The following is a 16,537-nucleotide window of genomic DNA, read 5'->3' as shown; positions in this document are numbered from 1 at the left end:
AAGCCCAGTAAGGGAATGACTTCCGCTGAATTACACTGGCAAGTGTGGGGAGAGGGCAGCTCCACCCCTGAGAGGTGCTGAAAACTTCGGGGAGCAGCTCAACAGGGAGCCGAAAAGGAAAGCCATGAAAGCAAAGCCACGGAGGCCCCAACTAGCTTGGTCCCAAGTCTGGCTTCTCAGTGGTGAGTTTTAGGGCCGGCTCCCAGGGATCCACCCTCAGGGTTCAGCCCCCTGTGCAGGGCCCTCCTTGGTTTTAGTGAGAAGATAAAAAAAGTGATGGGCTGACTTTACAGTGATTAGGTTATGAGATGGATGCCTGCCACAATATTCAATGCATGGACCCATGCGTGACAACCTCAGGGAGGCATTAGCCAAAATAACCAGGCTACTGAGCCCAGAAGGGCTCCTCCCTTCTGAGCCTGGAAGAGAGGGATGACCCAGGATCCAGGCAGGAGTCAGGTACAGTGCTTCTGATCCTGGGTAGAAGCAATGATCTAATACTTTTAAGTCTCCTTTTACAAACTCTTAATTGCACAGAACAGTTAGGAAATGGCTGTTTATATACAATCTAATGTTGACTTTTTGCTTTTTTTGGTTGCAACACTGAGCACTTCATGTAACCTTTGTTCCTTCTATACTTTTATACCGAGGGTAACACACCTTACTCAAAGATTGTACCAGATGAATAATATACATAAATATATCAGTTTATTGCATTAAGAAATATAATCACTTCTCGGTATATATGGGGTACTGGTTCTAAGAACACCCTATGGATGCCAAAATCTACTAAGTCCCTTACATAAAATGGTGCAGTATTTGTATATACAGTGGACCCTTCAGTTATGACTGGCCTGACATACAAACAACTTGGGTTATGACTGGAATTTTAGTTTTAACTTACGACCAAAGTCTTGAGTTATGAACTGAATTCTGGCTGCAACATTACAACATCCTTTCCTGTCTGGGGTTGAAAATCCTGGACCAATGTCTTCTTAAGGCCCTGAGATCTGCCTGTATACAGGAGAGACTATGAAGGCTGGGTAGAGGAACCCGAGCCTTCAATCGACAACCTGAGTTACAGCCCATCTTGGGAATGAACTGAGTTCACAGATCAAGGGTCCACTGTAACCTACCCTGTTACCTGTGTATTTTATTATTTTGTAATTAATTTTTTATAAAAAAAAAAGGGGGTCTCACTATGTAACTTAGGTTAGCCTCAAATTCCTGGGCTCAAACAATTCTGCTTCAGCCTCCCAAGTACTGGGAATATAACTTGCAGCACTGCACCTGCAAACACATTAAATCACCTCTAAATCACTCACAGGAGCTAACGCAATGTAAATGCTTCATAACAGTTATTATACTATATTGTTTATGGACTGCTGACCAAAAAAGTCTGTACATGTTCAGTACAGAACAATTTTGCCCCAAAATATTTTCCATCAGTGGTCAGTTGAATCTATATAGCAGAATTCAGATACACAGGTCCGCTAGATATATAAATAAATGTGCCCTGAATATGTGTGTGCATCACACAAGTACATACACATGCATGCTCGGTGTGTATTAATCCCCCCTCACACTTGTGCCTACATTCTTTGAGGATTTTACTATTCTGTCATTTTATATATCTAAAGCCAATTCTCTTGTCATTTCCCAGTTTGGAAATACTACAGGTTTCCTTTTTTAAAAAGTCTGATAACTGTATTTCACAAATTCCTTAGGTAGTTTTTTATTAGCTAGATAGAAGACTTAAAGAGGGATCCGTAAAACATATCATTGACTTTTTTAAAGAACAAAAATGGTTATTTGTTTGTCTAATGCTAAGATTTCATGTCCAGCTCCTGGTGTGCACTGGCTGGTTTTAACAAAGCCTTTCCTTTCCATCAGGCCGTTGCCATCTTTGTTCTGAACAGCTCTTTTTACCTCATTGAAACCCTCTCCAAATTGCCAAGCCCAGCCAGATTTGCCCCTCAGAATCTTTGCCAACAACTTCCATGAGTACAGGAACTGTATCATGAACTTTCTAGGGGCACTTTTCTATGCCAGGCCCTTGGTGGATGCTCAAAGTCTAAAGTACTCTGAATTCCGTATTTATATCTAGGGTTTTCTTACTAACATCCATTTTTACTCTTCCTAGACGGTCACTTGATTGTTACTTCTATCTCTAAACATCTTGTCTAGCTTAGCTTTCTCTAAAATTGTGCTCATGCTTGAGGTCATAACAGCAGGCATTTACAGAGCCATTTACAGCCATTAGAATTATTGGCTGATGTAGGATAAGTAGGATACGCGAACCAGAGGGAACTAGTGTTTTCTGACTTTCTAATTTATCAAAGTCAAGTTCTCACAATCTAAATTTTTCATAAGATTTCATTGTTTTGTTTGTTCTTATCATATTAAAGGTCTGTCCCAGTGCTCAATACCAGAGCTCTGCTGTGTCTTCCCACATCCTATTGGTAGCAGGAGATCAGGTATCTTTTAAGGCTGCAAGGACCACTTCAATGCTGGTAAGTAAAACAATGATTGAGCTCTAAGTGCTGAATGAATGAACGGACAAAATCAACATGTGAGTTGAATATAAAGCACACAAGAAGAGACACTTGCCCTTCATTATAGCAAAGAGCACATAGGTAACACACAGGAGGGGTGGGATGGGGATGTGTTAGATGCTCTAAACGGAGCAAAGGTGCAGACTCACAATCAGGCACTTGCTGATGTTAACCTGAAACTGCACTGTAATCCCTGATTTTTGTTTTAGTCCAAATTATCTCTAACAATAAAAAGGCAATTACTTTGGCTACCAAGGCATGGTCAGAACAAGGCTGGGAGAATGCCCAAACCATCTCTCCTTTATTTGTATAGCTATCAAAAACCCTTTTATCTATAATATGATCTACTGAGTGGACTTGTTCACTAACACAAGAGTCCTAGAGAGATGAACCACACTGATTCTGAGGTGGCCACATGTCTCTGTACAAAGTGCTTAAAGGGGGTTTTGTTTGTTAGTCAATGTCCTCGGAGCTGGATAAGCAGGCATCAGGCCCTAAAGGCTGACGTGTCTGGGATCACAAGGCTGAACAAGCTGCCCTGGCACCATCAGTGGAAATTAGAGCTAATTTAATTCAGTTCTCTTATGTTACAGCAAAGGAGATTGCACCGTAGCCTGGATGACAGAAGAGTAGGCGCAGCAGTGGGTGAGAAAACAGCTTCCTTTCGATTGCCTGGCTTTCACCAGGACGGGGCCTGAAGATGAACAGGCTCAGCAGGGAGATGTGCTGTGGGTGCTACAGGGAGGCCCTGCAAGCCAACTCTACTTCTAAAGGGGCGAAGGCTGGTTTTCACTAAGCACCTGCTCCATGCCTGTTACTTTTGTGGACTGCACTCGTGTTACTGACTTAGGCCTCACAACAGTCCCAGGAAGGGGCTGTTTTACAAATGAGGAAACAGCCTAGGAGACATAAACTGCTATAGCTATTGAAACGCATCTGAAATTTAAAAACCAGTCTATTTAACTCCTAAGCCTGTACTTTTGTTTCTTATTCTTGGCAGGAATGGAGGCTGAACCTACGACTTCTGTGCTGAGCATTATCCCCAGCCGTTTTCATTTGGGGAAAGAGTTTTACTAATTTACTAAGTTGCCTACATGAGGCTTGAACTTGTGATTCTCCTGCTGGAGCTTCTCAGAGTTGGGATTAGGGGGTTTGTCACCAGGTCAACCTTCTAAGCTCATATTTTAAAATGCTCTTTTTCTACAAATAAATTTCTCTACATATAGCCACAAAGCATATGAGAAACAAAGTAGAGAAACAGCCTCTTTAATACCTTTTTTTTTTTTTTTTTTTAAAGTCTGCTTTAAGGTATGAGCCTTCATTTTAAATTCAGAGCTTTGGAGAGGATTTTGACAGTATCTTATAATGATGTATCCTTATTTTAAACTCTGGATTTCTACTCTTATAAAAACATTCTAGCCTTATATAAAAAATACTTGAGGCTGGGTTACTAAGTGGAATATTATGCTTTAAACTTCTATATTAGCTGGACAAGATGGTGCATGCCTGTGATGCTAGCAGAAAGGTGAAGTAGGAAGACCACTACAAGTTTGAGGTCAGCCTGGGCTATGTAGGGAGGTCAAGGCCAGTCTACAACCACACAGTGAGACCCTAATTACCTTTCCCTCAAATCTCATTAAAAATTTAAACATTGAAGCAAGTGTGGGAAAATCAGAGACTCAAAAATTACATTGCAGGATTTTCTTTCCCTTCAAAATTCATCTCTTTTTCTAGGAGTGTAAACTGTATTGTCAAAATGAGGAAGAAGGATGGCTAACTTCTTTGAAATAAATCTCCAGGAGAAGCATCAATTGAGGCAGAGAGTCACACAACTGTCAAAAAGCAAGAAGAATTGTTTTCTTCTGTATACATACTAATAATAAATCAAATGCTAATTTATACTAACTTCAAATGATTTAAGGGAATTTGTCAGATTCTTTTGACAATGAGCCTGAAAAATTTTAATTTATTATTTTCTTTAGTTGATGGTCTTATTAGTAACTCAAGCTACAAAGATGCATTAATTTTAGGCACTTGACCAAGAATTACTTTGAGAATGCTTGTGTAAGTTTTAAGTGTAAGTAAAACCAGGATCTCAAATCCAGCTCACTGAGGATTTGCTTGGATTATACACAATTTTAATGGTTGAGCCAACATTTAAAAAAAGATTTAAAAAAAAAAAATCACATGTAAAACATCCAGATTTCCCCTAAGCTTTTCTTAGGGAAAAGAAAGGAAGATTTGGCACTCAGCATTCTTCAGGGGCTATGATCTGCAGAAGCTGGGTTCCTCCAAAGTAGAACTAAGCAGAGAAAGTGCAGGAATTAAGAGGAAAAAGAATGAAAAAATAAGATGTGGTCTGTTTCACTTGGGAAGATTTCAATGAACTAGACAGTAAAAGATTGTTTCCCAACGCGGAATGCTCTAGTATTCTGGGATATGAAATAGTAACACCTGTGAATCTTTCAGTATCCATGTTGCCCAAATGAGGCACTTTTAGAACTCTTGTCCAATTTAAGGTGACTATTTCAAAAGTTGTTTTTATATGATGCCAATTAAAGAATAAATAGGTCTTCAAATTCTTGTACAATTCTAGTATTTATGTGAGTTTATCTAGGAGATACAAAGGACACAGCTTTCTTGCTATGCCTAATACGGCATATATTCTTTTCAATGATCATAATCTCCCCTTTCTCTGTCAATGATTAAGGCTTGTGTCTCACGCTCAAAGGTCAAAAGATAATACTTGACCAGGGTCAAAAAGAAAGCCAATCTTTGTCAGTGGTGCATGTTATTTTTCTAGCTTCTCTATCAAGTTAACTTCTGGTTTCTAATTTTTTCCCATTAAGTAGTGAGATGGAAATTCGAGATTTTATTTCAATTACCATGTTTTAACAAAATTTCCCAAGCATTTTATGAAATACTTTTCAGGCCTCAGGCTAACCTTTTCCTTCTTCAGGTTCCCAGCACATTTTCTCCTAGTATATATGATGAAGTCTCTTTCTGTGAGCCAATTATTGTGTTATATTTTACAAAAAACAAGAGGCAAAGAACTGCCAAGGACATTGCCCAAGGTCACAGAAGAGGCAAATGACTTGGGCCTTCCTAAGACATGGCCCAGGGTTTGGGAAGTCAGGAAATCCTGCCATTTGAGTACTGTTTCTGGCGTGCCAAAACTATTTGTGGCAAAATACTATAAAGGGTATAAATTTAAAAAGAGTAAGTAAGGGAAGCCACAGAAAAAGTATTCTACAGGGAAAGAAAAGAAACATGTCCTAAAGTTTCTAAAGGAGGAGATACAGGGAACTGGCATCCTATGTGGTCCGGTGGGTGCAAAGAAGAGGGGAAGACAAGAAGGAAGATGGCTCGGCCAGCATAAGAGAAAACAGCTGAGTGAGAACACCACGAGGGGAAAGGAGCAACTGGGTACTGTGCAGGGAGAGAGATCAGATCAAGGAAGGCATTCAGAGACACGGAACTCAGCTAAGTACACCTGCAGAAAGCATTTCATAAGGAGAGTCCGCTGTATGTAACATCCCCAAACACGGAAACACAGAAGCGCTGTACAGTAAAAGACAGGAGGAAGTATACAAAAACACACTTCCCCGCCCACTCACGTGAGAAGGGGATCCCACACTACTGCACACGTGTGCCCAGGGGTGTGGTACATGGACTCTGTGGCCACTAACTAACTGGAGGCCTTGGGTAAGTTACTAAACCTCTTGCCACTTTTGTCTCTTGTGAAATGGGAGGAAGGCCACTACTCATGTCAGAGCTATTAAAGGATTACACAACTAAAATATTTAGATAGTGTTGACACACACAAAGTGCTGCAAAAACTAAGCAAAATAACTACTGTGCATGCCAAGGCATATAGAGGGATACACAGGCTCAGATGCTCCAACAGGCACGATGGAGAAACAAAGTGTGTTCCTTTAGCTATGTGAACGTGTTCTTGGAGAAAGAAGACAGGTAAAAACGAAGACATTCTAAAGCTGAGATAAACAGATGGTTACCATTACCTTTGATCCAGGGGGAAAGGGAAGTCAGTTGCAAAATAATTGAGAAACAGTGGACTTGGGTAGGAACACTAATTACCTAGGAAGTCAAAGGCTGGTGCTAACACCAGGTTCTCCATGCTAAGACCTTCCAGAAGGCCCAGCATGTTGATATAGGGAGGGCGCAGAAGGAAGTAGCTGTTGAAGTTAAAGGAAGTCAACCAAGTTACGACTGACGTGTGTCCTCTGATGCTTACTGAAATAAGGCAACGTAAAGAATCAAGATGCCTCCTCGCTCTGTCTAAGGTATTCTACTTAATTTCTTACAAGCCAAGCTCTCTGGGAACTTCAAGGACTTCCCAGTTTCCATAGCCAGCGGCCTCATCGCCAGTGTACCTGGAAGTATTTCTGAGACCACTGGCAAGCTCATGTTTTTAGAAACTTCCTTTGAGTGTTGGATACCACACTCAGCTCTCCATGTTTTCTCTGCAGTCTTTTTAAGCACTTCCTACCAATTCTCTTCTACAAAGCAGATTTCTTCATGCTGTCTCTACTGCCTCACTCCAGGTCTTTGCCATCTGTTTCTCAAGCAGCCCCACTGTTGGCCTCCCTGCTCCCATGTCCACGTTCCCATCTATCCTCCACATGCACCGAGTTCCTTTCTCTAAAACAAAGGCAATCATGTCACTCTCCTTATAGATCTGTGCTGGCAAACTGCGTGCTCTCAATGTAAAAGTCATGTCTCATGGAAGAGTCTGCATGATTTCACTGATGTACCCTTCAACTTTCATCTTTCACCTCTCTCACTACCTGAGCTAAACCACACACAACTTCTCAATGGGCCCAAATATGCTGTGTCCTGTGACACCATGCACAGGCCCTTTCCCAACCTTCTCTTCCTAGAAAAGTCCTTTACTTGCTCCAGATCCACTTTCACCTAAGAATTGCCCTCCTCAGCTTCCTTAAGCAGGAGATAATTTTCTCACTGTCAACGGCACTGTGGTCAAACATCTCAAACCTTGAAAGGTCATGCGAGACTATGACTGACCTGTCAAATCATCGGCTTTTCTATTCATTTCTGAGTACCTCAGAGATGGAACCAAGTGTTATTTAAAAGCAAAAAGCCTCCTATACCTGGCACAAAACCTTATTGCGTGATCTAAACACAATCCACTTATTTATTTATTTATTTATTTGAGACAGCGTCTTGCTATGCAGTTCAGGCTGGCCTTGAGTCTACTTTGTAACCCAGGTGGTCTTGAACTCGCAATGATTTTCCTGCCCTCAGCTTCCTGAGTGCTGGGGTTACAGGTGTGCGCCACCACACCTGGCCTACACAATCCTTTCATATACTGGGAAGACTCTTTAATGCTAACAAGGTCAGTGATGAGGCATAAAATAAGAAATCAGTTGACACTGTTTTGCAAGGCATTAAGCTCTGTGGTAAGTAGGAAGAGTACTATTTCTCACCGCTGTATGTCCTTATTCTTCCACAAGGAGGCAGATTGAGCCTTCGGCACTCTTTCAATGAAATTCACCAGCTCTTCCATGAGAAGCCTGAGTTTAAATAAAAGATGTGAAAGATTATTAGAAAAACACCTTGCTCTGATCCTGTAGCAAGGAGAAATGAACTTGCCCCCCCATTCCACTCAGACACCATTTCACATTGAGACAAAAACCTAGCCTTCTCAGTGAATTTGTCTTACAAATTTTGAACCAAAATGATTCAATCTTTAAGACACTACTTGCCTGTTTATCTCTGAACACTAACTACATAAGCCTATTTTAAGTCATTCTAGGATTCTGGTCTTTATGTTATTATAAGAGAAATTTTAAAATGTGATATATCAATTTTTGTGACAGCAAGGTTGGGGACAATTTTTAAAATTGACAATAAAATGGACAATTTTATCCTAAAAATGAAAGGATCAGCAAAAAGTAAATCTGTGTGCAATGACAAGGTGGAATCACAGAACTGCAGTTGAAAGCATCTGATAAAGGCTGCTCGGATGGATCGGGGGTACACATATTCTCAGGATTCACGGCATAGGGAACTGTGAGAACTCCTGGACCAAAAAGCTAATAATATGTCTTCAACATCTTGTTCCTAATCGAATGTGGATGATTCACACTGACGTAAATCCCCTCCATATTAATGTACAGATAATGCCAAGTTATCCATGTATAAGCATCTAATGACTGAACAACTTCATCTCACCTCACTTTCATTTTTGCTTAATCCTAATGCCATCTCCTCTAGGTGGGGGGCTTTGTGTTTAACATTAGGAAGTTTGTGCTGAGCTGCATCCCTAGCCTTTTTTAATTTTATTTTTAATTTTAAATTGCCTAGGCTGGGCTCCATCTTGTAATCCTCCTGGCTCAGCCCCGTCTCCATGTCCAGCTGCCAGCTCTTCCTCCTATTTTAGAGCAGCAGAATAATTCCAGGATCCCATGATGTGGGAGCCAGGCTCATTGTTGTTCTGGCTATAGCTTTCTTAAGGACAGTCTATCCTCATGCTCTCACTTCTCTGGAATGCAGCCTATCATTTTAGCTTCCCTACCTTGGAACTGATCCTTCACTGAGCATCTTACTTTCTATAATGGCCCCACCTGGGATCCCTTATGCAGGCAGAATGATTTCATGCACAGAACAGATTGCTAGTCATTCCATCTTGTAGGATCCAGAATCCAACCTCAGAGACAAGATCCTGTATATGAGGTCCTGAAGTTTTAACATACTTGATTTATATCAAAACAATAATTTAAAAGGTATTTTTCCTGGACTAATTTCCTTCACGTAAGTATTTTTCTCACTAAATGATGCTATGGTTACTTTCAGTTCATCTATGTCACCAAGGCCTGACTGGTGCAGAGAATGGGACAGTAGAGCCTTCTCAGAGTCAAAGACTATACATTTTTACTCATTGGAGTGCGATGTTTCACTGTCACCAGCTACTTACTAACCTATGGCCTGTTTTCTATAAGCAGTATCTTGTATTATTATTATGCAGTAAGCATAAGAAGGACTATCCTGACAGCAAAGTAATAAAATTTTTTCTTCTGAAGCTCTTTACCTTGCATCTTTGTAGCATCTTCCCAAACTTCACCTCTTCTGGTTGATACCATCTGTCTGTATATGCCCTTCAATTTACATTACAACAAAATGACTAACAAGACCACCCACAGTGTCACCTTTCAGTGATGCGTTCTTTATCTAAAGTCACTAGCTGCGCCAGAATGGAGCAACCTGTCTCCGCTAAGGGAGGTACTACAGCCACATCCCAGAGGCCTAAGTGGTCTGCTCTCACCTGCCAATCTGGACAGTGGGCTCCGTGGCATACACTGTGCCTGTGAATCCTGTGTGCTCGGTGATGTAGGGCAGTGCCATCATGCAGTGATAGTTAGAGATGAGAATTACATCTACTGTAGACAGGTCTATTAGCTCGGTCTGCAAAGAAGGGAGTGATGAGACTTCTCTGGTAGGGCACACAGATCAGTGAAACATCATCAGTGACAGTGAAACATCGCACTCTAATGAGTAAAAATGTACAGTCTTTGACTCTGAGAAGGTTCTACTGTCCCATTCTCCCATTCCCAATCAGGTCTTGGTGACATAGATGAATACTGAAAGTAACCATAGCATCATTTAGTGAAGTGACTGAAAACAGTGCTGTTGGAATGCAGAGAAATGGCTTTCATACTTCACAGTAATGAGGCCTTTCCCCCACCAATCTCCCTTTTTCTCACTGTGGGATTTTGCTAATAGCGACATTAAGCAGCAAGACAGGATTAACAAGAATGGTCCCCCATCAGCACACTGACTCTACTAGAAGAGTTTTTCTGAGCTAATGTGAGGCTAATGACAACAGGACACAGCAAAGCTGTTGCCAAGCAGGTGAACCAGGTAACATCAAGTGAGAGTGCACAATCTATGTTCTCAGGTGTCCTACAGGAAGTGGGGAGCAATGCGCAGAAACCTGCTCATCAAATGTCAGTGAGGCAACTTTTAACCATTAGTTCTATATATGGAGTCAATTTTTAAAAAAGGAATGAGAAGTTCACATTCTATCCTAATCTTATCCCAAATCTGCCCTTGTAGTCTGCTGTCACAGTCATGTGAAATAAAAAGGTTAGCAGGCAAGTGGAATTGCTACCCAAGTTTGGTAAATGTTAAGAAAATTCTTTCAGTAGAAGAAAAATTTCTCTTATAAGTATAAGCCCTGCCTATTCGTTAAGGCTCCATTCTCTTCTTTTACCAGACCTTCCTAATGTGCCTGGATGAAAGGACCCATTGGCTCTTCTGAACCCCCAAGTGCTTTATGTGTATCCCCTTGTGATAGCACTCTGCACAATGGCACCTCAGAACAACACCTGGCCTGTTCCCTGACCCTTGGTGGCAGGCAGCACGGAAGAGGCCTTGGCGCACTGGTGCAGAAGGGACTCGGCAGTGAAGGCCACATCTGTGGAAGTCTCTGGCACTCTGTGCGCCCCTCACAAGCGCCCCTCACTGTGCCATGAGGACAAGCACAGGCAGGTCACGGAGGCATTTCAGGGAAGAGAATGGGTTTGTAGTTTATTTGGAGATGTCCCCTCAGTCTCATGTGCTCATGAGGTGGGGAGGTCTGAGGGAGGTGGGTGGGTCATCAGGGTGTGATTCGCATCCATGAGTTAGTCTTCTGAGGTGTTTATAGCTGACTGTGATGCTGGTCAGGGAGTCACTGAGGGTACAGCCTGGAAGGCTCTATCTCCTCGCTCTTCCTTTATTTCTCTGCTTCCCACAGCCATGCCAAGAGCTACCACTTCTCTTCACACACCTCTGCCATGCTGCCTACCTTGTTGTCATCTAACTCGGGGTTGAAATCCCTACAAACTGGGAGCCAAAATAAACCTCTCCCCCTTACAGTTGGTGTCAGCTACTGTGTCTTAGTGATGCATAAAGTAACAAAGTCCCTGTAGAGAAAAAGTAATAAAGATCTCAGACACAAGCAAATGTAAGAGGCATCATGCCATTTTGACCGTGAGTTCTTCACAGCTAAACAAACAACTTTGCATATAAAATAACTTAAAACTGCCAAGGCAGCATCAGTTCCCAAGGACAGCATGTGAGCTGAGGTGCCAAGCACCTCACTGCTAGGGCAGCAGCATTTATGTGACTAATATGCCTAGAGACCGTAACAACCCAAAGAGATCACCCTTAACTCCATGTTGTGACTGCACTTGCAAGATGACAGCCATGACTACTTAGTCACACAACACCACTAATTCTCTTTTCCTGTCCTCTCTAGAATTATTTCTAAACAAATAAAGAAATTAAGAGTGTGGCAGAGTTTCAAATCCAGAAGAAAATGAAGGGGCTAGGGGTTTAGCTCAGTGGCATAAGCACCTGCCTGGTAAGCAGGTGGTCGTGAGTTCGATCCCTGGTACCGATAAAAATGAAAAAGACAAAAAAAAAAAAAAAAAAAAAAAAAAAGAAAATGATACAAATGACAGCTGAAACAACAAGAATGCTCAAAAACATTACCACCTTCCTCATGCATATAGATACTGGGTGATAAAACTTGAAATTTCTCTTTAACAATAAAAATCATGCTGGGCATGGTGAGGCAAATATAATCCCAATGCTCAGGAGGCTGAGGCACGTTTGCTGCAAGTCTGAAGCCAACCTGGGCTACATAGTGAAGCCCTATCTCAAAAAGCCAGTATCAGCCCACAGGGTCTGTAATTACAAGAAATTTGGAGTGCACAGCTGGAAGAAAAAATACGTTTATTCTGCCTGTGTGTATACGTATACACAATCAATGCTCAAAATATATGGTGAGTATATACATTTAAAAATTACAATAAAAGACACATTGCCATTAATCACCTCAAAATATTCCCCCTTGCTTCCAACATACTTATCCCATCATTCTTGCCACTTTCTGAGCAGTTCTGAAGGTCCTTTCTTGTGAGTTTCCTTACTGCGGCAAAGCTGCCATTCAACAGAAGGCAGACTTGTAGAAACCAGACGGGGTGCCCTCACCCACCTTATTCAGCAGATATGCACATTTCTGTCTCTTCCTCAAAGTGAAAATGATCATGAAAGGAAAACTTTTTGAATTGATTCAGGACATCAAGGGAGTTGTAACAGTGCATGTAAACACACTGACAAAAGGGGATTTCCAAAACTGCTTAGACAGTGGCAAAAACCATGGGATAAGTATGTTTGGAACAAAATGGAATATCTGAGGGAAATTAATGGCAATGTGTTTTCTACTATAATAAATTTTATAATTTTTTGAGAAATATCATATTTTTCTATCACATCTCATATATTGAGAATACATGCTTACATAACATTTCCCCCTAAAACAATTAATTTAGCATTCAAATCATATATATATATATATATACACACACACACATACACAACTTATATATTTATTGACTTCCACTCTGTGGGACCCAATAAAAACTAATGAATCAATCATAATTTATTGATTACTCCCTAGATTGTGCCAGACCATGTATGCAGTTTATGGTATAGCTTTTGGAGTATACAAAGATATTTAGATAGCTGTGCTGGATTACAAATTTCATAAGGACAGGAGTTGCTTCAGCTGGGCTTGTCCACAAGCCAGTGGAAACCAGACTGTAGTCAGTGTCCCTCTCTTGTTTCCATTACACTGCTGTTTTCCCTGTCCTACAATGGCCTGGTTCTACCTTAACATAATGACTATGACTCACCTGTGCCATAAACACTTGCTTAAAGGGCCTTCTATAGCTTTAGAACTCTATGTATAGCAATGCCACTTCAGCTCAGCCAAAGGTGAACTGTGACATGGTAATCATCCAATATAAAAGTTGAGCGCTCCACTAGATCTCAAACTCCCTCCCTTATCTGCCACCTTCAATTACAATATCCTTCTGTTTCTCTTCTCTGTGGGTCCTCACAAAGGACGCATATATATATTTCAGTGAGAGAGAGGGAGAGAGAGAGAAAGTTTGCAGTTTATAGTTCCAAAGTATAGAAATGGGAAGAGTGGAAGGAAGAGAGGATCAAAATAAGGGAAGTAGTGGTATAAACTGATTATGAGCATGCTTTCTTCAGGCACTGGAATCTGCTGGATTTTGGCAACTTCTCACTGATTTCCAAAGGACCCCAGAGAAGCCATTGGCTCTCCTATATTCATCTGTCTGTTGAGAGCCCAATGCAGGTTCTCTGGGGGTTAGGCCTGTCAGTTGAGGTCACCTCCCTTTAAAACTAATGGAAACCAAGAGGAAACTACTCTTAAATCCCAATAAAAATCTCACTGCCATAAATCATCAGATAGTCATGGCTCAGTCCAAATACCACAAATTTCAAGCAATATTTAATACATTTTAAGTCACCAGAAGTTTTACAGTTTACAAGCACTGGCAAATAATAGCCAATTATCCACTGTAAGCAAGAGTAGGAAAAGTATGGCTAATCTAAGCACAAAGGCATTATAATTACCAAACCAAATGGCTTAAATTATTTCCTTACTTTGCTCAAAACTATGTCTGAAAAGTATTACTAGGGATTACAGAAAGAGCTAGAAATAACAACAGAGTAACTTAAATGATTTACAGACAATATAAAAAGCTTCTAAATGATGCTTTAGCTGTGTAACAATGTGCCAGGAATAATAAATTCATTTCAATTTGAAAACAGGAAGCTAAGCCCCTTAAAATTATTCCTTGACTTCACCATGAGAGATTACACAATATGCATAGTTTCTACAGTAAGACTCACTTTCATCTTACCTCTGGTAAACAGAATTCAGGCACAGAATCCACAAATACATGACCTGAGCACTCCTTTAACTCCTACAAGAGACAAAGGAGGACGATATTAGTAAGAGACATCCAATTGATACAACAGCAGAGAAATGAAATCTCTAAACCATACCTCAGAGGTGGAAGGTTATTTAGGCTAATCGCCCCTGTCCACGTTGAGGTAGGTCGAGTGTCTTACTGAGGTAAAAATGCTGCTTGTTTGGCAGACTCAGGATTCAAATGCATATTTCTTTTTTTTTGTCTTTTTCATTTTTATCTGTACCGGGGATCGAACTCACGACTGCCTGCTTGCAAGGCAGGTACTTATGCCACTGAGCTAAATCCCCAGCCCCAAATGCATATTTCTTAATGCCTTTTTAAAGAAGGACACATGCTGCTTCCATAACCCACGATCCAATGGCCTCCAAGTAATGATTATGAAGGCCAGAGCAACAATATCAGAATTACCTAGGGGCACTGATTAAATCAAAGTTTGCTAGGCCCTATCTAACATCTAGGCAATCAAACTAGGGATGAGGGAATGCAGTCTTTGTTTATGACAAGTACCTTCAGTGATTCTGCTATACAATCAGGTTAGGAGTCACAGCCCTACACAAATTACTCAAAAGCCTTTTTCTACCCACCAACGATTGGGAGAAAAGTAGAAGTAAGGAGGAAGGATCAGGGCTGGTGATTTAGCTCAGCAGCGTAAGTGCCTGCCTTGGAAGTGCATGGTCATGAGTTCAATCCCCGGTACTGATTAACAAAAAAAAAGGAGGAAGGATCAAGAGTAGGGAATATGGATTAAACACCCACTACCATCACAAAGGGATGCTTATCCTTGCAGAACATGTTTTATTTATAATTATAAACCAAGGATTATTTACTCAAAAAAAGCATGTATGTAAAGAAACAGAATATAGTATCACTTCCCACGACTTACTGTATTGAATGACCTGGTCGTAGTCTGGATTCTCCTAAAGGCTGACCCTGACAAAAAGGTTTGAGAACAAGGACTTCATACGGGAGATACTGTTTTTGTAGTGCTTCCTAAGCAAATGAGGAAGGGATACCTAGAAAAGAAGGTGGCTGATAACAGATGTCACTAAAACCATGTTTCCTTTTGGACAACTGGATCTTACCCTCATGGGGGAACTCTGAGAATGGCATAAAATGTACACTTCAGAGTTTTCCTATTACAAGATGACTAGAATACATTTACTAACCCTGGCAAACACTGCAGTGTCAGGAAAAAACTCTCAGGCAAAGCCACATAGACACTGGCAACTGGAGTGACACCAGAGCACGCTAAAATGGAAAGGCCAGAGAGACACAGGCATCCACCAACAGGGTCTGCTACAACGCCTCTGGAGGGTCATGAAACAAGTCTACAGTAGACTTTTTTGTCATCTAGATTAAAGCTACCTGTGACTTTACAATTAAATCAGTCAGAATTTGATTGGCAGTTTCCTTGGCTCTTTCCAGAAAGGGAAAATACTGTTATAATTTTGTTCTATCATATTTTCACTGTTCATGCAATATGCATTTCCATATATTCACATATACATGTATCTAAATTTATAAAGTCTGAATGATTTTCTTTTCAGTCTCATCTGAAAATAGGGCATTAACCACATCATTATGTTTTCAAATTTTACAAGTGCCAGATGACAGCCTTGATAGAATACTTCTGCCCCTTGTACACTGTACACTTGGATGCCTCCCTTTATCTGAGTACTGTTTAACTAGTGACAAAGTGAGCCAACGAGACACTGAAACTTGTGGGTATGTTTTCTTTCTTTTCTTTTTTCCCCAGACAAGGTTTCACTATGTACTCCAGGCTGACATTGAACTCGGTATATACCGTTGGCTGACCTCAAACTCATAGTGATCCTCCTGTCTCAGCCTCCTGAGTTAAGTGCTGGAACTTCAGATATGCACCACCACACCAGCTAAAAATAATTCTTAATTACAATGTACAGTACTTGGCAGCTAAAAACAAATAAGCAATTATGTTTGATGGGGAAAAAAACCCTCCCAACTCCCTTAGGATGGGGTTAAAAAATGATTAAAGCTAAATCTTGGGAAATTTTGAAATTCTGCCTGGCTTCAGATTGGCTATGTAATGCTCCTCCCATACTGCCATGGAACAGAGCCTGACATGATAAAGTTTCCTCTGAGGCACTCATCCTGTTTGCCATTCCA

General features: G+C 40.9%; 1 protein-coding gene across 4 annotated transcripts in view; it reads right to left on the bottom strand.

Moving 5' to 3' along the window:
• Positions 1–16,537, bottom strand: part of Ints9 (integrator complex subunit 9) — a 95,763-nt gene that overhangs the window by 46,603 nt on the left and 32,623 nt on the right. For all 4 annotated transcript variants that reach the window (XM_003479703.5, XM_023561598.2, XM_063234525.1 and 1 more), the window contains exons 4-6: positions 14,321–14,383; positions 9,862–10,001; positions 8,024–8,110 (exon numbers count right to left, since the gene is read on the bottom strand). In XM_003479703.5, the coding sequence (XP_003479751.3) occupies positions 8,024–8,110; positions 9,862–10,001; positions 14,321–14,383 (290 nt within the window). The remainder of the gene's footprint in view (positions 1–8,023; positions 8,111–9,861; positions 10,002–14,320; positions 14,384–16,537) is intronic.

This window comes from Cavia porcellus, unplaced genomic scaffold (assembly GCF_034190915.1).
Source record: "Cavia porcellus strain 051 isolate PalLab524CR breed Dunkin Hartley unplaced genomic scaffold, mCavPor4.1 scaffold_24, whole genome shotgun sequence".
Classification (NCBI taxonomy): Eukaryota; Metazoa; Chordata; class Mammalia; order Rodentia; family Caviidae; genus Cavia; species Cavia porcellus.
The sequence above is the reverse complement of the archived record's forward strand: the minus strand, read 5'-3'. Positions and strand labels throughout refer to the sequence as shown.